The sequence below is a fragment of the Mesocricetus auratus genome, unplaced genomic scaffold, assembly GCF_017639785.1.
Source record: "Mesocricetus auratus isolate SY011 unplaced genomic scaffold, BCM_Maur_2.0 Super-Scaffold_100676, whole genome shotgun sequence".
In the NCBI taxonomy this organism is placed as follows: domain Eukaryota; kingdom Metazoa; phylum Chordata; class Mammalia; order Rodentia; family Cricetidae; genus Mesocricetus; species Mesocricetus auratus.
Genome location: NW_024429266.1, coordinates 58091763 through 58117947, shown reverse-complemented (window position 1 = coordinate 58117947; position 26185 = coordinate 58091763). Strand labels below are relative to the sequence as shown.

General features: G+C 53.4%; 1 protein-coding gene across 12 annotated transcripts; it reads right to left on the bottom strand.

The window, feature by feature from the left end:
* Nucleotides 1-912: 912 nt before the first annotated feature.
* Ikbke (inhibitor of nuclear factor kappa B kinase subunit epsilon) lies at nt 913-25282 on the bottom strand. 12 transcript variants are annotated; one of them, XM_021232863.2, is made up of 22 exons: nt 25049-25282; nt 24475-24565; nt 22635-22745; nt 21898-22038; nt 21434-21563; nt 19850-20031; nt 19595-19755; nt 18196-18306; nt 17838-18017; nt 17038-17234; nt 16311-16375; nt 16138-16229; nt 15952-16038; nt 12228-12303; nt 11993-12108; nt 10048-10124; nt 6562-6601; nt 5572-5673; nt 4337-4433; nt 3542-3642; nt 3314-3385; nt 913-1597 (listed from the first exon to the last, which is right to left on the bottom strand). In XM_021232863.2, exons 3-22 carry the CDS (start codon nt 22719-22721, stop codon nt 1564-1566), a joined length of 2148 nt encoding a protein of 715 aa, XP_021088522.1. In that variant the 5' UTR covers nt 22722-22745; nt 24475-24565; nt 25049-25282; the 3' UTR covers nt 913-1563. The 12 variants fall into 12 exon arrangements, 10 of the variants coding, with proteins under 10 accessions (XP_021088522.1, XP_021088521.1, XP_040594088.1 ...); XM_021232862.2 differs by having other exon boundaries at nt 24479-24565; XM_040738154.1 differs by lacking the exon at nt 21898-22038 and having other exon boundaries at nt 24479-24565.
* Between the last annotated feature and the right edge of the window lie 903 nt (nt 25283-26185).

Below are 26185 nucleotides of genomic sequence, written 5' to 3'. Positions count from 1 at the left end.
TTCCTCAGCTTGTGGGCATGCTCAGATCAGACTCTGGGCTGGTACCTCCCACACATCTGCATTTGGCCCTGAGGGATCCCCTGGCTCTTTTACTGAACTCCACCAAACAGTGGGTTCTGAGCTGCCAGGAAAAACCTCACTGTGGGACTTCCCTGTTGGGGCACTGGTGAGCAGAAGCTGGCCTGAATTCACCCCTGGAGAGCATGCTACAAGTGGCCTGGTGCTGCAGCTCAGAGAGCATACATGCAGAACAGAACTGATCTAAGCAGTTAGGCTCTGGCTTCTCTCCCTGGGTGGCTCTTACTGCAGACATCACATCTAGGACTCTGCCTTCCCCACTTCTGGCCCTGCTGGGTCATTTAGGGAGAGCACCCTCCACGGATGGGGAGACTTTCACTGACTGTCTCCATGCTCCAAAGTGCACAGTGGGGCTTCCTATCCACCTGCCTCTCCTTGCCCTACTGGCTTAAGGAAAGCTGGACAAGAGAGACTGAGTTTGTAAGCACTTTGCACAAATTGGAGTGTTTTACCCAGGTGCCCCTCTAGTTTCTAGGCTAAGTAAAGGAAAGCCCTATGGTGGTCCTCAAACATCTTAGACACTGTAGATTGTGGACAGTGGTAAGGATTGGGGGAATGGCAAGTGCGTAGATGGTGGGCGCCTTAGAAAAGAAAAGCCAAACTTTCTCTCCCAGGTCCAGGCTCCTTATGTGGCCACTAAATGACCGGGGAAGGAAATGGAGATCTCTTAGGGAGAGGCCATCTTCTCTGAATCCATTCCTAAAGCCAGAGCCGGCTGAAGGAAAGGCAGGGACCAGGAAATGAGCTCTCTGTTCCATTTCCCAATGCATCTCCTGAGAGGTCCCCACCCAGACCTGGGAGGGAGCGTTCCCATCCCTTCCATGATATCGGGGAAAGAGAAAAGGTGGTCCATTTATTCCATTTCCGAAGGTGTAGGCCTGCTGTCTCCTTAGGACTCTGCTTTCCATCTGTCCAGATGGCACGGCTGCCTGTTGTAGATACTGACCAGCTGTTTCTCAGCACCAAGGGTCCCCAAAGCGCCAGCAGCTGGCCTTAACCACCCACCTTCTCAACCGCAGTTTCCTCCAGATAAAGCACAAAGGGGCAGTTTGTGGGTTGCCTGGGAGCAGGGATGGGGACACTCAGGAAGTAGCAGGCAATGGGAAGTCTTGCCGATTAAGTTCTCTACTCCAGCACCCCAGAGAACCCCCTGAGAGCCTGCTGATCCCCGGGAGTTCAGAGCAGTGGGAGGGCTCAGCCCCTTCCCAAGGCCCTCCTGAGTTCAGACCTCCAGGCCTGGGTAACGAGGAACAGTTCTGGATGAGGCAGTGGTAGCTGCATGTTCTCCTATGCGTACTCTCCAGGATGGCTAGGAAGCCCTGTCCCAACTGCTTCCCAAGAGGACAGGCAGCCAAAGTAATGCTAGCTTTTTGGCCAGTGGCCTTGATGGAGGTAGGCTGGTGAGATGGGGCCAGACCTTGCCCTGTATTCTGTCTCATGGTGCAGGGGTACTGTATGACTGATGCTAATGGCCCCCCATGGAGCTCAGACATCTGGCGCTGATGGAAGTCTCTGTAACCTGTAAGAAAAAGCACAGGTCAACTTGGCCCACCTGTTGAAGAAGCCTGCAGATGGTGCCCCAGGGCCATCAATGTTCAGGAACACTCAGCCATCAGGTCCTCAGTTGTCCCCCTGTGGTACCCTTGTCCCCAGATACCACTTTCTGGTTTTTATCTGTGCATGTTGGGATCACCTGAAAAACTTAAAAGGCCCCTCTCCCAGGCCTCATTCAGGGTCTCTGGAGCAATCCCCAGACCCTGTACTTTTAGAAGCGCCACTGTTGCCACATGAAGATGCTCTTGGAGGCTCAGATTGGTTCCCTGGGCTCTTTGGCTGCAGGTCTGAATGAGGAAGTGCAAATTCACTCCAACACAGTTCTGAGATATTTGTAAATAGACTGTAAATCACCCCAAGAAAGATTTATGTGGGCACTAAAGATTAGAACTTCCTGCTAAAGAGGATGGAAGCTGCGGGATGGGGGGTTGGAGTCTCCTCCAGCTGGAGCAGAACTGGGAGCGGATGCCTCCCCCATCCAGGAACCCTCCAGAGCCCCAAGGACAAGCCACAGGCTCTGCTCCCAGTTGCCCTACTTCCTGACCCCACAGGAGCACGCTGCCGTGGTCTGAAAGAGAAAGCTCCAGAAGCCCGTATGTCTGAACGCTTGCTCAGTCTCCAGTGGCTGAAACTATCCGAGGACTAGACGGTGTGGCCTTGTCGGAGGAGGTGTGTCACTGGGGGTGGGCTTTGAGGTTTCAAAAACCCCACACCAAACCAGGCATAGTAGTGCATGTCTTTAATCCCAGCATTCGGGAGGCAGAGGCAGGCAGATCTCTGTGAGTGTGAGACCAGCGGGGCCTACATAGCGAGCAAGTTCCCGAACAGCCAGGGCTACATAAAGAGACCCTGTCTCAAACAAAGAAACAAGCAAACAACAGCATGCTTTCTAAAGCGGGACTGCTACAGAGCAGAGCTGCTCTGTGAATGTGCTCTGAGTTATCCGAGCAGTCGGCAATCCTGGTGCGCATGTCCACCCCACATTTCCTTTGTGACTCTTTTTTTTTTTTTTTTTTTTTTTTTTGGTTTTTCGAGACAGGGTTTCTCTGTAGCTTTGGAGGCTGTCCTGGAACTCGCTTGGTAGTCCAGGCTGGCCTCGAACTCACAGAGATCCGCCTGCCTCTGCCTCCCGAGTGCTGGGATTAAAGGCGTGCGCCTTAATCGTGCCTAGCATCCCAGTGCCTGGGCCCTGCTGCTGGTCCCCACGCGTCCAGGAGGGGGTGCTAGCTAGAGACGTGCCTGGGCACTGTGAGAGAAGGTGGGAAGGATGGAGCCCATGGGGCGGGACACATAGGCTTTGGACAAAAATGTCAGTTTGTCTGTGCTGTGGTTTCAGGGTGAGACATGCAGTGGCATCCACTCCAAGGACACCTGGAAGGTTCCTTAGGCAAGTAAGGAAGCCTTAGGCACAGTGCCCATATTCAGTGCAGAACTTGGCCCAGGCCCCAAGCCCCATTCTGATGTACTGAAGCTAGCTTCAAAGCCTATAGGCAAAGGCTATACCTCCTCAAGACGACGCCCCACTTGCGGATGAGGCCTTACACTCCTGTGTGGTTGTTCAGAGAATCAGCAAGTGCCTTGGATCCTGCATGCCGCACACATGCTCCCCCCCCCCCCCGCCACCCTCAAAGCCTTGGCAGCAGGAAGGACACAGCCTTCTTCAGACATAGGAGATGCTCACCGCTCGATGAGGCGGTTGTTTTCCTGGAGATCAAAGGCCAACAGCTTCATATCGTCACAAAGTTCCTGCATGCTGTCCCGGGAAGAAGAAGGGGTGGCTGAGGCCCAGTCACTTGTCCCAGAGCCCCCCCTTGCAGAGGCCATGGAGCGGCCTTTGGCCTGGCCCGGCATGAGATGAAGACCGCAGTGTTCACCTCAGCACCCTCCTCCCCAGCTCTCCAGCACTCACTGGCAGACCAGGTCCTCCGGGTCAGAACTTGGATGGGGAGCCACAGGGTGTGGTGAGGTCTGAGGCTCTGGTGCTCTGTCCAGAAGAAGCCGATCAAGGATCTGAAGGCAAGCCATGCGTTAGTCAGGAAGGAGCTGTCAGCTCACGCATGGCTGGGTAGGGGGCGTGCTGAGGAAGGGTGACACACCTGCCCCCACAGTCTCCCTAGAGGCCCTGGAACTATCCAGCATTGTCAACATGTAGTTCCTTCCCATCTGGGAGTGTCCTACTGGTGACACTGCCTTCCCTCATTTGTACTCAACTGAATAATTCAGCCCACCAAGCTCCCCTTTGGCTCTAACCTAAACCTCTCATGACACAATCTGAGCCACAATTTGGGATAGAGTCCACTCCTGGACAGTCTCCGAGGTTGCCCACATGACATGCTGGGATCCACGTGCAGCTCTCTCTCCTAGATGGGCCCACTCTGTATTCCTAGTGGACAGCTGGGCAGCTGCTTGGCCGAAAGTGACTCAGAAGGCCAAGGAGAGCTCACACAACCTCCCAGGAGCAGCCTAGGTCCTGCAGGCTGCACAAAACCGGCGGGAGATGTCCCAGCAGCCGGAGCCCTCGCTCACCGCGGCTTTCAGTCTGAAATCCCTAGCAATGTTCTTATCTCAGGGCACATCTGTAGGTCAGAGACCTCCAACCCTCATGGGCATCTCTGAGTTGGCCAAGGCTGCTCTGCCCATTGGCAGTAGTGATCCAAATGCCTGCTCCCCTCGGCAGCCCCCAGTGCCCCCAAAGCGCCCACACCTTGCTCAGGTTGTCTTGGGCTTCCCGGGCTTCTGTGCTACAGGCAGTCACCGATCGGCCAATGAGGTGTAGGTGGTTCTGAGCCTTCTGCACCTGCCTTAAGAGAAATGGAGATCAGAGCGGGCCATGCTCTCCACTGCTGGGACTCTCCAGTTGGTGTCAGCTCACCAGGGGTCCTAAGCATCGAGCTCCCCCTGTGACTCTGTCCTTCTGGGGGTCTCTCACCTGCTGTGCTGAGAGGATCCCAATAGAGCAGGGGCAGGGATCAGTATCAACACTCATGCGGATGTAGCTGGATCACTTAAGTGGTTATGGCCAGCATAGAGCCAGGTAAGGCATGAGAGACAGATGACAGCCCAGGCTGGCACACTTCTGTGAGGAATAGCAGCCCACACTAGAGCATTTATGTGCTTCCATTTCCGTAACAAAGTAAGGGCAAGACTTGCAAATTCTAATCTCTAATCAGAGGGCACGCGGGGACATTCCCCATTGCACAGAGTCCCAGGCCCATTAAACCAACAGCTGGTTCTCGGTTCAGAATACACACTAGGGTCATCAGGAATGGCCTTAAACCAATATCTAAGACCTGCCTGGCCCTTCATATCAGTGTGCTGGGGCCTCCCAGCCTTCGTATGCTAATGCGAGGGCGGGAGGAATGCAAGACAAGGCCTCACAGCACACAGAAAGTGGTCCTTTCTTCTCAGGGGCCCCAGGAACACGCAGCTGGGGAACATGGGGGCTTGAAAAAGGAGCCCCAAACTCCAGAATAGTGTGATAGAGGGCATGCTAGCGGGCGATGCCTGGCCCTGCCTCCCTGCCGTTGAAGTCCACCTGTTTCTCCTTCTCCCTAGGGAAGCTGCTGTTCTCCCTAGAGAGGAGAGTCTACCACACCAGACAGGGACAGCACGTAAAACCCAGATTTTAGGGGCACCGCTACCCACGCTCTAGTCCCCAGTCTGCTATTTATTAGCTGTGTGGCATTAGGAAGAGACCAGCTCTTGGAGCCTCGGTCACCTCATCTGAAAGGTGGTGATATTTGCTGTGTAAACGCTGTGGAACCAAGCAGGCACATTTGTGAAGTCACCCAGCAAACCTCCTGGCCCACACCTTTTTTCACTTCTCACGAGCACCTTTCCTACTCAGGTCCCACAGAGACGGGGGTCCTCTGAGGTCTGGAAGGGCTGGCCCAGTCCCGGCTCCATGAGCTCGGAGGAAGGAAGGGCCAGGCTGCTTACCTTATCCGCTTGCCATGTGTGACCAGAGACGTCTGATACTTCTGCACGCACTCCTCCTGGAACACCTGCAGCAGCCTCTTGGCTACATGGCTAAAATTCACCCTGGAAGGACAGAGAGCCCATGCCCTAGAGGTGAGCAGCCAGAGCCACCTGCACGCAGACAGAGTCCCTCCACCACTACCTGTCACAAACACCAGCCCCTCAGCCCTCAGCAAGGAAGCTTGTCGGGAAGAGAGGATGGCCACACACTCAGATCATAGAGCTCAGAGGCCAGGGAAGCCACATGTTCCAATAAGGAGACAGGGGAGGCCGATATTGTGGTCCATGAATGCATACCCTCTCAACTTGATCCCTGGAGAAGGAAGGATGTACAGTTACGGAAAGCTTGTGAGTGTGTGTGTGGGTGAGTGTGCATGCATGTGTGGGTGAGTGTGCATGTATGCGTGTGCGTGAGTGTACGTGTGTGCATGCATGTGTGGGTGAGTGTGCATGTGTGTGCACGTGTGTGCATGTGAGTGTGCACGTGTGTGAGTGTGCGTGTGTGTGAGTGCAGGAGTCAGAGGTACTATAGATCTGGGGTAAAAAAAAGAAAAATCCCCCACCATCCACCAGAGCAGGGGGCCTGGTGGAAGATGCGGGTGTCCAGGAAAGGTGTTGATGAGAAGCCAGGCAGGCCCAGGCCAAGCTCAAAAGCAGTGAGCAGAAAGAAGTCGGTCAGCGAGAATAATTCAAGAGAAAATCCTACAAACTTGTTCACAACGGGAGGAAAGCCAGTTAGTTACATCAAGGTTGACTGTATGAAGCCTGACTCAACTGTTCGTGTCCCTCCCCTGACCATATATATACACCCTGACTTGGATCTTTATCCCCTTTGCCCCGCCACAGCCAAGGGTCAAAGCGCTGCAGTATGTCCCGCCTGGAATGAAGACTTGCTCTACCCCATGACCTGGCCCTCCTGCCCACCTGCCTGCCAGGGAACAGCCCACTCACTTATCCAGCTTGTGGATCTGCTCCTCATTGTAGCTGAGTCCTGAAGGAAACAGATGGGGATGATGTCATCACTCAACTAGTCAACAAAGCAAATGAAACACATGAAGACAGCCTAGGGTGGTGGCTATTTTATGGGATCTCAAGCCTAGGGGAGCCAGGAGGGGCTGAGGAAGTGGAGTATCACGTAACTATGACAACATCATTATAGTGACTGGATGACTATGATTTAGGGACAAAGGAGCTGAGGAGAAATGCTATGGGGCTCCAGAGAAAGGCAGACCTGCTGGGTGGGCATGTGTGTGTGTGTGTGTATGTGTGCACATGCGTGTGCATGCATGTGTGTACACGCAAGTGTGAATACATGTGAATGTGCATGTGTGTATGTGTATATGTGTGTGCATGTGTTGCATGCATGTGTGTATGTGTGCACATGTGTGTGTGCGCGTGTGTGAATGTGCATGTGTGTATGTGTCTGCGTGTGTCTGCATGTGTGTATATGTGTGCATGTGTTGCGTGCATGTGTGTATGTGTCTGTGTTTGTCTACATGTGTGTGCATGTGTCTAGTGTGTGTGTGTGTGTGTGTGTGTGTGTGTGTGTGTGTGTGTACACATTGGGAGCTGGGAAATGCTGCAGGTGGGAATGCTGGGTGAATGGTCCTCATGGGATGCCGCCGCGGTCCTGCAGCCACAATGCTTTCTAGGGGGCAGCTGATTGGCTCCATCCCTGGGTTACTCACAGGTAGGCCACCACCTCATAGCTCTTCCTCTCTGCCCAGCAACTTTTTTCAGAGGAAACAACTTTGGTAGATGTGTCCTTGCCTGAACCTAGGCTACCACCCAAAGACCGGAAAGCTGATGAACTGAGGCGAGACTTTGAGGGGATGGGTCTCCAGAGCAGTGGGAGCCCCAAGATGCGGGTTTGCCCTTCCACTTTCCCATCCCATCACCCCAGTAAAGGAGCCTGCACTTGTGGAGACCAGGACACTTGACACATCCCAGCGCTTCCTCCTTCTAGCAGGCAGCTGTGTACAAGTGACTTGCTTCAGAGGTAGTTGTGTGTCTCATGTACACACAGGGAAGCCTATGTGGGTCACAGAGAGTGTCTGAAGAGTGCCAAGCAGTCTTCCAGAATGGCATCCTGCGACCCTCCATCATGCCGGCAGCTGTTCTATTCATAATAACGTACTCTGAAAATACAGTAAATATGGGACTCTTGAGGCTGTGAAATGGGTGGTTAAAGAAGCTGGACCCAGAATAATTGAGCTAGTGAGCCTTTCTGTGCCTCAGTTTCCCAATAAGGAAATAAGGAAAGCTGAGATGAACGGAGAGTTGCTGTTGCTTGTCTGCTTCTTTGTGTTTAAGACAGGGTCTCTCTACACAGCCCTGGCTGGCCTGGAACTCACTGTGTACACCAGACTGTTTTCAAACTCACAGATATCTACCTGTCTCAGCCTTTTGAGGCTGGGATCAAAGGCATGCACCACCACACTTGGTCATGCATAGTTTTATGAGCACTAAATAACCGGAAGACAATGGAGTCCTTGGGTTGGTCTAATGTCAAGGCACCACTTTAAAGCTTTGCTGTTAGGCTGGCGGAGTCCCAGACATGGAGGTAGACAACCTTCCTGCCTCTCCTGAAACCACAGCAGTGGCCAGCTGGGTACCAGACCTTGGCTGAGCCCCAGGTCCCACTGTCCCCAGGGACAGGAAGGCTTGCCTTCCCCATCCCCTCTGAGGAAGATGAAGGCCCCAAAGGAGAGAGCCCGCATTCTGTAGATCCCCAAGTCCTCATTGATGACCACCGAATACAGATGGCTAAAGAGCACCTGACATGTGGCCAAGGTGACTGGATTTTTAATGGAATGTACTAAATGTAAAATTTAAAACTGAAGCAGGGTGAAATGCTCTTTTTTCCTGCTAAAAACAACTTTACAATTTTGTTAAGACTTACCACACTTATTGAACACTTGTCTTCTAGACAGATATAAAGTATAAAATACACATGGGATTTTGAAAGGGAGCATAAAACATCTCTTTAGTGGTTTGTTTTATATTGAGTATATGCCAAAATGACTTTAGGATATATTGAATAAGATAAAATATACTAAATTAATTTCACCTGTGTTTTCTTTTTAATTTGACTGTGAGAAAACTTAAATTACACATATGGCTAGATGTTATGGCTCTCCTAATAGTGTGTTATACGTGTTACAGATTATCCTGGGGCCAGAAGAGCACTAGGCAATGAGGCAGATATGGGAATATTTGCAGGATAGGGTGGGGTCAGAGAGTGAGCTCTGGCATGTTAGCTCCCTAGCTAACTGGGGCTTTTATTCCCAGGCTTCCCCAATTAACTCCATTCCCACCCCTCCCCAGGTTCAAGCCTACTCCACCCTCATCCAATTCAGACAACCTTGTGAAGCACTGTCTCCACCCAGAAGGTCTTTTGTGGGCATTTGAAGATAATATGAAAAATCGCCCAGTCCAGGAACTCTAATGGGAATTTCTTTTGGTCCGCCATTCTCAGACAAACTGGGTCCTTGGGTGGTCCAAAGACACGGTGGAGGGGCTGGGGCCATGGGCCTGTGAGTGAAGTGCTACTGTGCAGTGCGGAAACTAGAGTTCAGATCCTCAGCGCCCACGGAAACTCTGGGCAGGCACAGTGGCCACTTGTGACCCCAGTGCTAGGCAGGTGGAGACAGGTGACTCCCAGAGCAAGCTGGTTAGCTACATTAGACAAATTGGTGAGCTCCAAGTTCAATACGAGACCCTACCTCAAAATATAAAGTGCAGAGCAAATGGAAGAAGGAGAAGAAGAAGAAGAAGAAGAAGAAGAAGAAGAAGAAGAAGAAGAAGAAGAAGAAGAAGAAGATGCTGTTTAGTATCAATGCCTGAATGTCTGACCTCTACAACAGGTAAACATACATACACAAGATACATGCATGCTGGCCGGGCGGTGGTGGTATATGCCTTTAATCCCAGCACTCGGTAGGCAGAGGCCAGGCTGGACCAACAGCCTCCAAAACAATACAGAGAAACCCTGTCTTGTAAAAACCAAAAAAAAAAAAAAAAAAAAAGAAAAAAGAAAAAAGAAAAAAAGATACATGCATGCAGAAGATGAGCTCGCAATCACACACACACACACACACACACACACACACACACACACGAAAGACACAGCAGACGGGGAAAACACTTCTTAGAGTGCCCTGACAAGGTAAGGGGTTCTTCCCCAGGCCCCTTTCCACATTGCCCAAGCTCCTGCTCACTGTATCCTGCATCCACGACAGCTAAAATCTTCTCATAACAGCACAATGCCTCTCAGTAGCCTACAGGCAACATGCAGGCAGGGACTCTCCTGCCTGAAGGCAGCTGCCCCCTGGCTCCGGGTAGCATTATACACTCAGTGAGCCTCCAGCCAAGCTGGGGAGATGGAAGGGAGACGGGAAGGAGGGCTCCTGGCAGTCGGCTCTCTCCAAAGCTCACCTGGCCTCATCCTAGATTTCTTGAACTGTTTGTAGATGAAGTGCATCTTGTCCAAACAACACTGAATCTTCTGGATGCTGTGGGCAGGAAGCAGGAAGACTCAAACATCACAGTGGTAGGGTAGGAGGGAGCCGTCTCCCTGCCACAGAGCAGGGTGGGGTGTGATCTGGGAGCGCGGGAACCCAGCCCGTATTTAAGCTTATTTGGATCAAGCTCCCCCTTCTCTATCCCAGACCTGTCTCTCTCCCTGTCTCTCCCTCCTTCCCTTCTCCATATTCTTATATAGCTGTTCTGTTGGAGGAACTTAATGAGTCAACAGTTCTACCTAAAGCAGTAATGAGCCCGTGGTCCCCCTGAGGCAGGGGGATGGGATGGGAGGAGTCCTTTCAAGGGTCCTTGTCAACCTGGGGTTTGGATACAGCTGCTTCCTTCAGGGACCTGCTTCCTCTCCCTCAGGCCTGTTCGGCTCCACTTCCTTCCCAGAGGTTTCTAGCTGACCACCACCTCAGGTACTTCTGAGCTCCTTGCCAGGGCTTGGGCAGCCTGAGGGGAGGAGATTGACTGAGAGGCGTCTAGAGCCCTGGCTTCACGTTTGTGAGCTTGGAATTCCTTGTGAATCCAGAAACCTCAGTGCACACGGAGGGTTTGTGGAATCCACCCAGAGAGCTGGGCACACCTTCAATCTCACATACTCATGAAACAGAGGCAGGTGAGTCTCTGTACGTCTCCACAGTAAGTTCCAGGCCAGCCGCAGTTACACAGCGAGACCTTGTCTCAGAAAAAAAACTTCACCATAGATGAGACAGCACGCAAGCTTTATTCATTTTAGACTAGGTTCCGTGAGGAACCAGCTAAGAAAGGCCTGCCATTTTCAAAACTGTTTGAATCAGAATTGAGGACATGGGACACGGGATCTGTAGAGACCGCATCTGCCATGGTCGCAGAGGAACAAGGGAGGCTCTGCATTCTGCAGGTGCGGGCCGGCATTTTTAAGTTTGTGAAAACAGTAATAGGATTCTTTAAAAGCTGCAGCCTGGGAGCTGGAAAGACCGGTGAGTGGTTCAGAGTACTTGCTCTCACACAGGACCTGGGTTTGATTCCTGCACCCGACCCATGACTCACAACCATCTACAGCTCCAGTCCCAGGTGAACTGATGCCCTCTTCTGGCCTCAGGTGGCACTGCATGTATGTCGTGCTCATGCAACAAAACCCATACACACAAAATAATAAATTTTTGGAAGCAGGGTTTCTCTAGTCCTGACTGTTCTGGAACTCTCCTGTAGACCAGGCCGGCCTCCATCTCACAGAGATTCTCTTGCCTCTGCCTCCCAGGTGCTAGAATTAAAGGTGTGTGCCACCACTGCCTGGCTTTCCCCCCACAGGTTTTAAGCCTATATGATTTATCTATCATCTATCTATCTATCTATCTATCTATCTATCTATCTATCTATCTATCTATCTATCTACCTATCTATCTATCATGTGGTGCTGGAAGTTGAACCTGGAGTGTTCTGCCACCATGATACACCCCAGGCTGTAGACTCCTTTCAGTTGTAAGCTTTGGAGGCGGGTGACTCTGATCTGAAGCCCACCTGTCATTTATGGGTTGTGACTTAGGAAAGGAACCTCACAGAGTGAGCCCTCCCATCACGACAGGCATCAGCGGCACTGGTGTTTGATGGAGAACAGACACACCCAGAAATGAAGCTGAGATCTCCCGCACCTGCTGTGGCCCCACCCTTGTTATTCAAGCTCCCAGTCAGGGCTGGACCCAGGGCCTCACTCCTGGGGCTGGTCTCAGGGAGGGCCTGGCTCTTCCCTGGATTCCCCAGAAGAGAGCAGCAATCAGGCTGACTCCGAGAAAGCTTCTGAGCCTTTGGGCCGACTTGCAGTCCCCACCCTCGACCCCAGCCTCATCACACAGACGGAGGAAATCCCACAGACCTTCGGCTGTCATCGTGGATCTGATTCTGGTTCTTCAGAAACTCTCTGCCCAGGCAGCTCAGGCTCACTTGGATTTCTGTGACATTATGGGAACATCTAGAGAGGACCTCTGAAAACTGTGGGGCCAAAAGAGAGACTTCTGTGGGGTCCTGAACTCAGGGCTATGCTGGGCAAGCTGCAGGACCCCCAAACCCCACCTCTTATTCCTATAAAGCTCTGCCCCTGGCTCACTCACAGTCTGCAGCCTGGACCTCAGCTCCATGGCCTCCTTTAGTTCCTGGAAGTCGGGCATCCCAGCCCCACTGCTGAGCCTAGAGGGAAGTGAGGGTAAGGCCATGATAGGGCTCAGGAGGCAGGTGAAGGGACAGAGGGCTCTGAACCCACACACTGGGCACAGCCTCTTTGTGAAAGTCTTGTTGGCTTTCAGAGGGAGTTTAGAGTTTGAGACAGAGGGAACCAACTGACGTGGGCCCTACCCAGCACACCAAGGTTGTGATGTTACTGTTGGACACTGCAAAGAATAAAAGTCGAAATAGACTGAAACTCCCTCAACGCACAAGTCTACAGTGCAAAGGTAGCTATTTGTAGACTCCTTGCTAGAAAGTTCTACAACTAAATAGAATGAAATTCTTCCAAGTAGAAATTGTATTTCTTGAGAACCAATAGCACATTAATGTGAGGGCACCGTCCCATAGTAGTCCAGGACTTGGGATATTAGCATCCCAGTGAAGTGATTGACACTGAACTCCACTAAGAATGATCAAAAGGTGGACATTTGCAAAGTGACAAAGTTGCGCTGCCCTGGTTCTTTTGCAGGAAAAATGCACCTACATAGTAAAGGAATCACAGGACCACTACCTGTGGTGTGTGCACAGATAGTATCACACACGGTCTGTGGTGTGTCCTAACACAAAATGTTTAACTTGACTCCAACAGTCCGAGGAACCCCTAACGTACCAAAGATGCCTGGGAGGAAGAAGACGTCAAATGACAACGAGAACAAGTTCTATGAGCCTGTGGGTGGGACAATGACCCAGAGCCTCCAATAAGCCAGTGGCAGGAAAGCAAAGGAGGAGAAGAACTAAAAAAAAAACAAAACAAAACAAAAGCCTCAAGGAACAAAACTACCAGAAACAAAATGTGGCCCTGGCCTGGTTCCCAGTTTGGACAAAACAAGCTGTAAAAAGAAACCGAAGGACAGTTATGACGATGGGTACAGAGGGTGGGAATACGGTGATGGCAGGGGACCCACCAACTGAGAACAGCCTGCTGGTGACAGTTACAGTCTCAGAGAATGGTGGAGGGACACAGACGTGCAGTGTGGTGACCAGCGACTGACTTTCTCCTACCAGCAATACTCTTTTTAAATTTTTCTCATACAACATATTTAATCATATTTGTCCCCTCCCCCAAATCAGATCTTCCCTATAGCCCTACCCATTCAACTCCATGTTCTTTTTCCCTCTTAAAAGACAACAACACAGAAACAAACAAAAAAAAACAAACAAACAACCAATAAGACAAATGTTAAAACAAAGTGAAAAATAGTCATATCCCCCCATAACACAAAGACAACAACCATAGAGGTCATTTCGTGTTGACCAACTATTTGGAGCCCGCTGGGGAGTGGTGGCTGTACCCGGTGCTACTCCATTGCAGAAAACCGATTTTCGCTTTGCTGGCAGGTATCAATCGCAAAGAGCTTTTGGCTAGGGGTGGGACCTAGTGTCTACTTCCCTTTTCTCAGACATTACAGACATTAGCATATTCTCTCTCTCTCTGTGTCTCTCTGTCTCTGTCTGTCTCTCTGTCTCTCTGTCTTTCTGTCTCTCTCTCTGTCTCTCTCTCTCTGTCTCTCTCTCTCTCTGTCTCTCTCTCTGTCTCTCTCTCTCTCGGTAGGGTCTTTCTACGAAGTCCTGGCTGTCCTGGAACTTGTCTGTTATATAGACCAAGCTGACCTCGAACTCACAGAGATGCTGCTGCCTCTGTCTCCTAAGTGCTGGGATTAAAGACATATGCCACCATGGTCAGCTGTATTAGTCTTTACATGCTAACAATGAAGAGAGCAGGCTGCATCTTTTTGCATGGGTCGCAGAATGAGTCACGGAAGGTTGGAGGAGGTGACCAGAGAGTCTCAGGAGTCAACCAAGGCCCCACGAAGGCGGGCGGCGGGGGTGGGGGGGTGCTGTATGCTTTACCCACTAGAGAGCTCCAGGGCCCTGCAGGGTTCATTCAGTACACAGCAGTTATCCCGTGTGTGACCGCTGACTTGTCGAGGAGTAAATGTATATTGTTAGGGACTGGGGAGGGGGGAAACCTCAGCTGATGTCCTGATGTCTAGCTATTCCTCCAGCCAGAGACCTTCAGGACAAAAGCCAGGAAGGCCGCCTTGCCAAGGAAGCACAGGATGGGCAGGGGGGAAGGAGCTAATACTCTGCTACCAGCCCTTAACAGAACCTGCAGGTCTGAGCATGTCCGGGATTGCAAAGCGCTCGACTGGGAGGCTTCAGATATTGGCAGAGGCCCGGGAAGGGAAAGGTACTGATGGCCTGTGGTCCCCTGCAAGTCAGGAAAGAGATCACACCTGGCCTCTGGCTCTATGTGGGCCCCTCTGCTCTCCGCTCTCCAACACACACCTGACGCTCCTGGTCAAAGAACTTTGGAGCCAGAGTGGAAAATCTGGTTAGCCAACACCTGTCACCTACAACCTATCAGTCTAGGGCAAGGGGCAGACAGATGCCCGACACCTTCCTGCATACATCTCTGCCCAGACTGAGAACCCACAAATGGTCACTGTGGTCCGTCTTCTTGGTACCAACGTTTCTCTAAAGGGACCTTCCGGGCCTCCATGCCTTCCCTGTCCACCTCTCTCCCGGACTTCACTCCCTTCCATTCCCACCAACTTAGGTTTTCTGAGCCCCAAACCTTGGTGCCTTGGCTCCCTATCCCGGGAGAGCCGTTGGCATGTGCCAAGGAAGGACGGACTGCACCAGGGCATCGCAGGTCCTTCTGTGGGGCAGAGGCTGCACCCACCCTTAGATCCCACTTTGTGCCCTGCAGGAGACTAGCCAGAGGACGTCCAACAGGAATGCTCCGAGGGCTTCCACCCTGAGTCACCATCCAAAGGGACTCAGCCACAATGGGCTCCAGTCCCGTCATCTGGAAACACCCTTCTTCTCTTTATCCCCAGCCCCCACCCTGCCATCGGTCACCAGTCTCTGCTGGCCCTGGGCTCATACAGAGATCCAGCCCACCCTGGGAAACTCCCTGCACTTCCAAGGGAAAGGCTCAGGTTATTGCGGCTGGGCGTGGGGGGGGGGGCTTCAGAAACGTTGTCACCGCTCGGTGGCAAGGCTTCCCTGGGCTGCCCATCTCCCGGCACCTTGTCCTCCACCTTTCGGGGTTCAGGCTATGTGTGCTTCTCAACAGCACGCTGGCCGGCGGGGCTGCCTTTGTTTTCTCTCTCTCCACCCCCCTTCACTAGCGTAGCTTCCTCCTTCCCTCCCGGACCTTTTCCTCCTCAGAAGCCCCAGAGTGGGAGACCCTGGGGAAACAGGAGTGAAGCTGTGGAGGCTGAGGCAGTCTGGATTTCCGTCACTGGGGCTTGGCATAGAATGAGTGTTTCAATCATTCAAAGCCCTGGTGAGTTCCGGCCCTACCTGGTGTAGGGGGGCTGCTCTTCCTGGGGCACGAGAAGATACTACCCTTTTGGGGGTCAGAGGCTGCCCTTCCCGAGGTAAGGGACTGCCCTGCAGCCCACGAGGGTCTCTCCCAGAAGGAGGAAGGACTAAGCCGAGGAGGCTGGGCACTAACTGGGAAGCTAGGCGTCCAAGGCCGGGATGAGAGCGCGAAGGCCACAGGAGGTGGGAACTCTGGCTGGGGGAAGGCCGACTCATCGCAGGGGTGAGGAGCAGAGAGGGCAGCTGAGGGGCCACAGCTGGCCTAGGTGGAACACCCACCTTTCAATGCCCAGGCCACTGCTGAGGAAGAGGAGGGCTGTCTGCGTGACCTCCAGGGTCTGCTGGCACATGCTGTGAAGTATCTCCCTGTGTGAGACACCGTGACCAGGGCGCATGGCCTTAGGCAGGGACAGAGGGGGTCGGGACGGGTGTGCTCTGGCCCCCTCCACCCACCACAGTACTCACAGGACCCAGTGTAACCCTCGGAGCATCAAGGCTTGCCCATCCAGCAGGACCCGCGCCAGCCACAGGGCCTGGTAGCCAGCGCCCAGCACGCCCTGAAACACACAGATGGGCAGGCCAGGCCTGGCCTTCCCCTGTGTCAAACCCCCGCCTGCCGCCTGCGGGCTGCCCCTCACCTTAGCGGTGTTGTAATCTGACTGTAGGTCCACCTTGGGGACGAACTTTGGGACGTCCAGAGCAGCTGCAGACAAAGATCCTGTCTGAGGGGTCTGCTTCTATGGACTGGGTCAGCCCTGAGGCCATCTTTCCTCGTTCCCAGCTCCCAGTCACCCCTCACTGCTATTCTCCCATCTAAAGCTTCCCAACTCTTTCGGTGGCCTTTTGACCCAGCGGGTCTTCGACATCCCGGGTCTTTACTGCCATCGTGTGGTCATCTTTGAGAACTACACCCTAGAGCTCAAGGCCCTGCCTCTCCAGCCAGTAGACCCGCTACTAGACTCTATTCTCTTGCAAGTTTAAAGCCCCCTCCCTCACTCATAGGAGGACTAAGCATAATCCAAACGAGAGGGAATATTTCTAGAAATTAATGAAAGAAAAAAGCTATGGGTCTTGGCCCACCTGCCCTTCTCTCCAGCAGTCCCAGCTACCCAAAGTATCCCCACCAATCACAAAGACTGTTGAGGCCATAAGGGCTCCAAGTGCCCCATCTCTGTTGGAGGACCTGGGGAAAGCCAGGAAAGTCTAGTCACCAGCTCAAGTCACATGACAGCTCGATTCGCTTCTACCGTGTGGGACAGGGAAACACTTACTAAGAAAACGGGCCATGCCCTGGGTTGTAAATCTAAGCGTTCTGGAGGCGAGTGTCTCAGGTATAAAAGATTCGGCCCAGATGGCCCTACTCACGGTCCCTGAAGGTCAGGCCCTTGGGGGTGTCGCTGGCCATGCTGAACAGAACCAGGGGGCTGCTGGCAGTTGTGGGGGCGATGTGCTGCACTGAGAGGCTCGACTCAAGGACACAAGGGTGGCCCTCAAAGAGGTACTCCTGGTGTTTCGGGGGCACGTTGGTCTGCTCATACACAGCCTCCAAGAAGATGGCAATCCTAGACACACGGGAGGAGGGAGGTGTCGGGACGCACCGTGGGGAGGGCTCAGCTTTGGGGGGGTAGGGCTCGGGGGCGGGGGTAGCTTTTTCATCAGAGAGGCCAAAGGCAGAGCTCATGCAGAATGCGAAGTGGACCCAGAGGTTCCGACGCCTAAGCCTCTGCCTCTGTGTCCAATCCAGCTGTACCCTCATTGCAATTCTCCTGATCCCATACAGTGACCCTGGTGTTTGGGGCACATGCCAGCAATCCCAGCTCTTGGAGGGATGAGGAGCGAGCATAGAGCTAGAGGTCAGCTGGGCCACACAGAAGGTCCTGTCTCCAACAGCAAAGACCCAGAATTCAGTGAGTGGCAGGGTTCTGTGAAAAACAAGTCCTGAACCCAGGAAATGCAGTGCCCACCCCTGAGACTGGTAAGCCGGGATAGCACCATAAAGAGTACGGAATGTAGGACGCAAAAGGGAGGTCTGCTTGACTTGAACTTGGTGGAAATAGTCCTTTTTCCAAATGTGTTTTGGGAGAGGCTTCCCTGGACCCACACTGCTGCTTAGACAGGCGGGGGTGGGGGTGGTCTTAGTCCCTTTCTCTGCTGTTGGCACTCACGTGTTGTGGGCATGGATGTAGACATGGTGCAGGACCGCCTGGGGCAGGGAGAAGACATGGATGACAATTCGCTGCAGGATGTCGCTGGTCTCTGCAAAGAACTGGTCGAAGCCCCAGCACTTAGCCTGCTCTGCCTCCAGGATGTTGGCCAGGATGGGCACCAACTGGTTCTGCAGCCCCCTACACACACGCAAAACACGAAAACTGTCAGAGCTAGGGCCCAGCATCCGAATGGAACTTCCCAGGCTACAGAGAAGTGGAGGGCCCCGGTGCTCTGTTCATAGATAGCCTGGAAGTCCTGACTTAACAGAGAGACGTGAGCCCCGCTTAGATTCCAGAGTCTGCCCTTCTCACTTACATGGACAGTCTGCAGGTGATGGGGAGGCTATAGCTCCACTCCAGGGGCCCGTTTTCCTGCCTCTGAGTCCCTGAAATGGCCCCGCTTGGCTTCTCTGTGGTGATTCTGTACCTGCAGTGGGGGAGAATCAGGCCACTAGAACCACACCTCCCCGCCGCCCATCTGTCACACTTTCCCTCTCATCCGCCACACGTTCAGACACAACAAACTCCGCACACAGCACAGGCCGTGTCACCCAGCCATGTGAGGCAGGCTGGAAGGTGAAATTGGGGCATCCTGGCTCTACCTGTGAGCTCACCTCTGCCCAGTCAAGCTGCTTGCTGTAGCGGAGGCCCCCTCACTGCCACCATGGCTATACCAAGTCCGGCCACCTCCACATCTGTGCCATGCTGAGCACGGTGTCAAACATGGTCTCCTCGCTCTTTTGACTCCTCCCCCAGTCTATCCTTCCCTTACAGCACATCCCCCTTGTCCCTAACCCTCACGTTGGTTCTATACAGCTTGCCCCAGGACCAAGGGTACAAGCACCAACCTTCCCGATGACACACTGATAAGAGAAACACTCTGAGATGTCTTCCATGCATTACAAGATCTTGGAGAAAGGAAGAGAAGCTCCGAGGAAACCAACCAAGAACCATTTCATATCCCTGAGCATATGCTGAGGCGTGACTCAGACCCCAGCACCTCTGACCTCCAAGGCCTTTCGAGCTCGGCTTCTCTATACCTCTGCAGACCATGAGCTGCCACCAGCGCTGTCACAATCCCTTCTGCTGGGCTTCCCTGCAACCCCAAAGCCCTCTCCTCTCAACTGCCCACTACCTACAGCAATGTAAACTTCTGCTTTTCTTTCCCAGTATTTATGTGTAATGAACCCTTGACACTAGGTCCAGCAGATGTTTCCCCAACTGCCCTCTAGCTAGAACCTTGGGAACTTGTCCCAAGACTTGTCCTTTTTTCCTACACAGCATCAGTAACATCCTTGTATTGCGGGGCCCCTCATTTCGGTGGTTTGACGCAACTACGTCTCCTTTGTTGTGGGCAGTACATCCTGGCAGTCCCTGCTTTGAGCTCCGCCTATCAGTCAGTGAGAGACACTAGGAAGACCCTGGGCCTGGGTACCAGCCCCAACTTCACCCCAGCAGGCTCTGTAACGTTGTAAGCCTCCTGGAGCCTTCGTGGAGATGTGGTGGGGTATGAACGGGCCAGGGTTAGAGGGAACGCTGAACTAACATGAAGGGGTATGGGTGTTCTCTACCAAGCCAGGCGAGCAAGGCTGCACTTCTAGTCTGATTAGCAGTGGCTCGGAAGAGTCAAGGACCCAGTGGGGGAAGGGCCAGTTATCTGCCAGGAAGAATCCAGGGCCTGTCCCCTTCATTCCCTGCCCCATAGCCCACCGTACATGATCTCCTTGTTGCGCCGGGGCCCACCAAAGGGGATGAAGGGCAGACTACCGGTGGCTGCATGGTACAGGGTCACCCCAATACTCCAGAGATCCACAGTCACCCCAAACGCCTTTTGCTGGGGTTTGCGAAGCACGGCCCGCTCATACATGTCAGGGTGCTGTGGGAGAAAGGCAGAGAGTAGGGGACTCTTAGGGAGACACCAAGCAAGGGGCCATCAGCTTGGGGCAGAGGGTCCCCAGCACGTCACTTACCAGGTATTCCTCTGTGCCATAGACAGAGACAAACTTCTCCTCATCGTCCAGCTTCCGAGCGGCCCCGAAGTCAGACAGCTTATAGATGCTCTGCCCCTCCTCCCCGACCAGGCGCATGATGTTCCCAGGCTTGATGTCCCGGTGGACGATGCCGTTCTCCCGCAGGTGGTTCATGCCAGCCACTGCAGACACACAGAGCTCTACTAGCTTGGCTCAGCTAGGGACCGCTCAGTCTAACGTCTGAGGTTTGTCCTGATGATGAGTCTGTGCTTGCATCTAAATAGGCAGGGAGCTGCCACACACCGGGAACTCAGGGGCACAGGGAAAACCGCAGAACAGAGAGGCCCACAGGACTGAGAAGGGGCTGGAGAAATGCATCATCGGTTAAGAGCACTGACTGGTCTTTCAGATGACCCTGGTTCAATTCCCAGCACACAACTAGAACTCCAGCTCCAGGAGATCCAACACCCTCCTCTGGCCTCTGCAGGCACCAGTCACACATGCGATGCACAGACATGTGCGGGCAAAACACGCATACACATAAAGGAAAACTCATGTAATCCCTTTTAAGTGGGGTAGAGAGAAGGCTCAGCTAAGAGAACTTGCCACTCTCCTGAGGACCCGAGCTCAGTTCCCAGCGCCCACACTGTGTGCCTCACAGCATCTGTAGCTCCAGGTCCAGGAGATCTGAAACCCTCTTCTGACCTCCGAGGGTACCAGGCACGCACACGGTGCACACACGTTCACGTAGGCAAAACACGCATACACATTAATCTATTTTCCTTGAATAAATAAAAGGAAGGGGTCCCAAAGACATCATAATATAACTCATTTGGACTTTGTGGAGAGCCCAGGGCACACCTTCTCCATCTTATTATGTATTTGTGGTAGAATATACCTCACAAAGTTTATCGTTGAAAATTTTTGGTTTTGGATATGTTTCACTGCGTAGCCCAGGCTACCCTGGAATTCCTGATCAGCCTGCCTCAGCTTCCCCGGTGCAGGGAGTAACCAACCAGGCCCTTCAATTGAACTGTTTTTAAGCACACAGCTTGGTGGCTTTAAGCACTTTGACATGGTCATGCAAACATCACCTTCTCCCCCTCCCCAGGGGAGTCCACACCTATCTAACTGCATTCCCTGCTGGACATTTGCAGCCCTGCACGGCATCTGCCTCTGTCTCCCGCAGCTCGACTCCCCCAGGGAGCTGTGCCCTAGTCTGAAGTGTGGTGTTGCCTTTGCATGGCTGGCTGATCCCCAAGCACAGTGCTCTTCAGTTCCATCCACACTGCCTTGAGAGTTAGAATTCCCTGCCCTGTATAGCATACTCCACCGCCTGCAGGTACCTAACTCTGATAGGCTGTCTTGTCTGTTGACTATTGCAAATGATGCTACCTTCAACACCGGCAAACAATCTTTTTAGAATTCTCTTCCTACAGCTTGGAGCTGAATCAGTCCCGTGGGTCCTTCTGGCCCATCCCTTTGCCTCAGGCCCACTGGGCTGCCTGTTTCAGAACACCACACTCATCCTGGACTTTGCTGGTGGTGTGGAGGGCCTAGGCCTGGGGGCGGGGTATGGCTCACCCACACAGCGTAGGACCACCAGGAACTCCTCCTCAGGGAGCCCGAATGTGTTCTCAGGGTCTTCCAGCACACTCAGCAGGCTCCCGCTGGAGCAGTACTCCATCACTATCACCTTCTGCCGGCCGCCTCCCTGTGCACGGGACAGAAGGAAGCGTGGGGAGGAGGGTACTTCCCACTTCCGCCCGGGCGGGAGGTTGCTTTCCTAGTGCCCTCATTCATTAGGTGCAGCTTCTTGCCTGGCCTGCTTGCTGTTCGTCAAACCCATCCCAGACACAGGAACCCAAGGCTACCTTTCCAGAGAAACCCTCCCTGATGAGGCACTGATTCCACACCCTTGGGCTCCCTTATCAAGCCCCTCCACACACACCCGTGTCTCTGGACCGCCAATGAGCCTGACTTGCCCATCCCTAGACCACGAAGGCCAAGATCAAGAGCATCCTTTGCTGACCAAGCTGAGGACCCACCGTTTCCTCCACAGCGAACAGCTTGACGACATTCTGGTGATCCAGCTTCCGCAGCACCTCAAACTCCCTCACTTGCACCTCGGGGGGCCGCCGGTAGCTGGCTGAGTTGAAGACCTTTACAGCAACCACCTCCCCAGATTTCTGGTGTGTGTGTGGGCACAGGGTGTGGGATCAACACAGGGACCACAGTGGTCCCACCCCTGCCAGGGACCTGCCACCTTCCCCTCTCTTTAGCCTCTTCCCAGCCCCAGAGGAGATGGGGGTGGACGGAGATGGGGCGTGGGGGTAGGGGGTGGCTGGATGGGTTCACAGCTGCAACCCCTTCCCCTACTCAGGGTGCTGGAGAAGCCCTTGGAGGTAACACACTTGATATCCCACAAGGGTTGACTTGGTACTGCTCATTCTGCCATAGGTAAGGACTACCCCGCCTTGAGTTCCTGAGCACGGAGTGTACTGTGACACAGCAGCCACTGTAGGACAAACCCAGACAGGCCCGGCCTCCCAGCCCTGCTGTTCCTAGATCCCACTCACTGTCACCTTCCCTTTGCCTTGTCCTCTAGTCCCAACATGTCTCGGACAGAGGTGCCATTCCAAGGCATTTTTTTTCCAGCAGCCCACACATCAGCCCAAACCTATGAGCCCTTTCTCATCAGGGTAGACAGAACAGAGCCCTGGGGCCCGTACACAGCTACATAGCGTCTTAATGCCCAATGGAGGGCTAGTTCTAGGGCTATTACCTTGTTTCGGGCCTTGTACACACTGGCAGTGGCCCCCTGCCCTAGCAGGTCATCAGTGTGCCATAGGTAATTAGCTGTACTCTGCATCTCCCAGGCTTGGCTACTTCCCACCTGGGAAAACAAAACAACCAACCGTGTGGGGGCCCCAAGGTCCTGTGCCTGACTCCATGTGGCCATGGCATAGGCAAGGGAGCTGGGGAAATGGTGGTAAACGAAGGTTAGGTAACTTCCTTCCAAAGAAACAAGACTGGGTCCCAAGCTTGCATCTGTTATACCCATGGGGACTTCTTTCTGCCCTGTGCCCCAGATCCCTTCCAGCACCCTTCAGAGGTAGGCCAGTCTAGGGGGACAAACCTTTCTGTATCACCTCTTCTGGGAACTGGGGACTCAGAGTTTTGGCATCCAGGCCTGGGATTGTCCCAGGAAGCAGACACAGTGCGGGAGGAAGGGCCCTGGGTCAGCCAGGGTCAGGCAGAGCCAGTCACACTGCCACAAATCTCCAGGATTGCAACACGAGCCCGGAGCCCCTACCGCCACCCCTCCTCTGCTTGTATGGCCCCTAACTTCCTACTGCTGGGAGCTAATAGCTGCCCAGTAGGCAGCCAGACCTTGGCCAGTGCTTTTCCAGAAGGAGAGACAGCCAAGGAGAAAGGATCAGAGGGAGAGAAGGGAGGAGTAAGTGATGGAGGATTTAAGACCATCACACACACATACACACACACACACACACACACACACACACACACACACACACACACACACACACACACACACACACAGCCTCAAGAGGTCTGGGGAAGATCTGAAACTGTCCACAGCTCTGCTCCCCATCTTTGCTCTCATCCTGTTCCCTCCAAAAACTTGGTTCCTCTAAAGCAACTGGTTCCACAAAGTATAGCCGCAACTGGTATAGCCTGAGAAGTTACATTCACTGTCTATGTGCAAAATAGGGCCAGAGCCAGCCTTTTGGGATGCCCAGGGGCAGGAGCACAAGAAAGGCCACCACCCCTTCAATGTTTTGAAATAAAGTTGCTTTAGGCAGGGCCTCTTCCTGCTCCAGCATCTCACTGGGTCTCAAACCAGATGGCTCAATTTTGAGCCCACTCTCTCTCTATTTTTTTTTAAAGACAGAGTAGCCAGCCCAGGTACCTTCAGTGGTACTGAAGAGGGTCTTGAACTTCTGCATCTACCTCCCAAATGCTTGAATTGTACTTGTGTACCGTCATTCCCTGTTAAACTAGGTAGGTGCTGTCCCGGGATCGAACCCACAGCTTCATGCGTGCTAGGGCAAGCACTCTACAGACTGAGTGAGCTAGGTCCCAGCTGGGAGTCTGATTTAAAGATGCAAACTCTGGAGAACATGAGCTTTTGAGCCAGAAGCCACTGGAAGAGATCAGTAGTCACACCCGAGTGTCAGACAACACACTCACGTTGGCATTATGCAAAAGTAAGGCGAGACCTTCTGAAGGCAAAGGGAATGAGTTGCCCACGGTTCTCCATGTGGTGGAGTCAGCCTAATGTGAGGCTCAGGCAAGGTGTACTGAAATGGAGGTCAAGGTCCTAGCCTTGGGAGCTGGGAGCACCGGACTGTATCACCTTCATAACTCTACCTAGGCTGGTTCTCAACCAAACCCTGGTGTTAGGGCAAAGCACAGGTGAAATCGGGCAGATGGGCAGCGAGACGCACAGAAGAGAGTTCCAGGTGGGCCACACAGTTCTGGACTCTGGCACATCTGGATCACCTCTGCATTCTTGTCTCCCAGAATGTGTAGTGAGTCAACACCAGCCTGCTCACAGACTCCCATCCTCCTTGGGGCTCTTCTGTGGCAGACGTACTTACTTACTTGCACTCAGAGTGGCCCAGAATCAGGCAGACTCTCCCTGGCGAGTGTGTGTTATGCTTTCTGTCTGGGGCAAGTTCAGGAGCTGAGCTACACCGGAAGAGAAGGGTGGGCGGATGAGAGGCCCCCTTGGTGCCGTTTGATTCTCAGCCCCATCAAAGGCCACCAGTCTCAGCCTTTTAAGCCCTTTCCGTTGTCACCTTCCCTACGGCTGCTTTCCAGATGTTCTGGAAGCCTCTCCTCACTATTTTGGGTCTCAGGGAAGAGATCCCAAGCAGAGGTCAGTAGGGGCACCCAAAGCTGAACCCCAGCTTTGTGTCAGCATGTTGGGAAGCAGAACCCAAGGGGGGAACCTTGTTGGCCAATGGTGGCTCTCCCCAGGGCCATAATCCTCCCTGCCCCTGGCCTGGCCTCTGAGAGTGTTTATTTCAGAGGGAGTGCAGGACATCACCAGGTTCCCGGTAGACACAAGAAAGACATAGGGAGGGGGGATTCAGCTGTTTCCTTGAAGCTGTCCACCTGACCCCCCCCCATGCCATGCTCCTCTTCAGCCGCTGGCTGCGGTGCACTCACCCCATCTCCTAGCTCAGCTGCAGGGGAATGCAGACTTGTGGGACTGGGTGGCATCCCCAGGGATTTCAGGCCTTGAAGTCAATCGTGGGCAGTGCCTAGAACATCCTGGTAGTCATGGGCCTCCAGCATCCACATGCAGCAAAGCTAGCCCTGGGCCTGAGGTTTCTTTCTTGCCTCTCTCAGAGCAGTGGGTACCCAGGACAGCAGAGCTCAGGCTCTCAGTTAAGTCACACTTCCTGATTGACTTCTCTCCCTCTCCCCACCTCTTCCCCTCCCTTCCTCTCTCTCTCTTAAAGAGACAGGCAGCTCAGCCGCTGCCACACAGGCCTCCACCCCGCATCAGAAAAGGGAAGGAGGATGCTGTTAGGACCATCATCTGAGCCACAAAGAAGCAGGGACTGAGACTGGGGCCTCTGTGACAGGCCACTGAGTGCTGTGCTGACATCTCTGGCATGGAAATTCAGGGCTCTGTTTGAGGTCAACTAAAGAGGTTGAACAAGTTAGCCAAGTTGAAAACTGCCTATAAAGTCCCAGGACCTGTGCTTGGCCTCTCCCAGAACCTGGACAGGACTGGCCTTCCTTAGAAACTGCAAGAACAAGCATACACCCAGGTCACAGTCTCTGCTTTGACTGGCCTTACAGCAAAGCCTGTCCAAACCCCCCCCCCCCCCCGGGCAGCTTTCTGACCACAGCCTGAAGGTGGGCTTTAGGCTACATGGACAGCAGGGAACGTATTATCTGGTAAACTCGGGGAGACTGGAGAATGGCATTCAGGCCACATTTGATGGCATCAAGTCCTACACATCTTTAGTAATTTGCCCATGATTTGCCACCTTCTCAGGCATAGCCCAGTGCCCCAAATATCCTGGGAAGTGGGAAGGGGTCCGTGTTGCTCTGGTCAGCTCTGAGGAGGTAGCTGGATACGTGGTTAAAACCAGGAAATTCCATGTTTCTCTAGAATGTTGGTGGGACTTTCCCCCGGCCACACCTGGTGATTTCCTCTGCCAGCCCCACCCCACTACAGGAGAGGAGAGGCAAGACAGGCCCGGAGCTCGTTGGCTGACAGATTCACCTGACTAAGATGACAGCTAGAGGCCCTGCTTGGCTTCACACGGCAGGCCAGGAGGAGCAGCCCTG

What these genes read in the sequence shown, in the direction of transcription:
- Ikbke (XM_005079851.4), bottom strand. Translation starts at nt 25,102, where the DNA reads ATGCCACCCAGTCCCACAAGTCTGCATTCCCCTGCAGCTGAGCTAGGA. An exon ending in GGTGGTCCTACGCTGTGTGG is followed by an intron (nt 20,032 to 21,433) that starts GTGAGCCATACC and finishes GTGTGTCTGCAG; the next exon opens with TGGCTGGCATGAACCACCTG. An exon ending in ATCCACGATGACAGCCGAAG is followed by an intron (nt 10,125 to 11,992) that starts GTCTGTGGGATT and finishes TCCTGCCCACAG; the next exon opens with CATCCAGAAGATTCAGTGTT.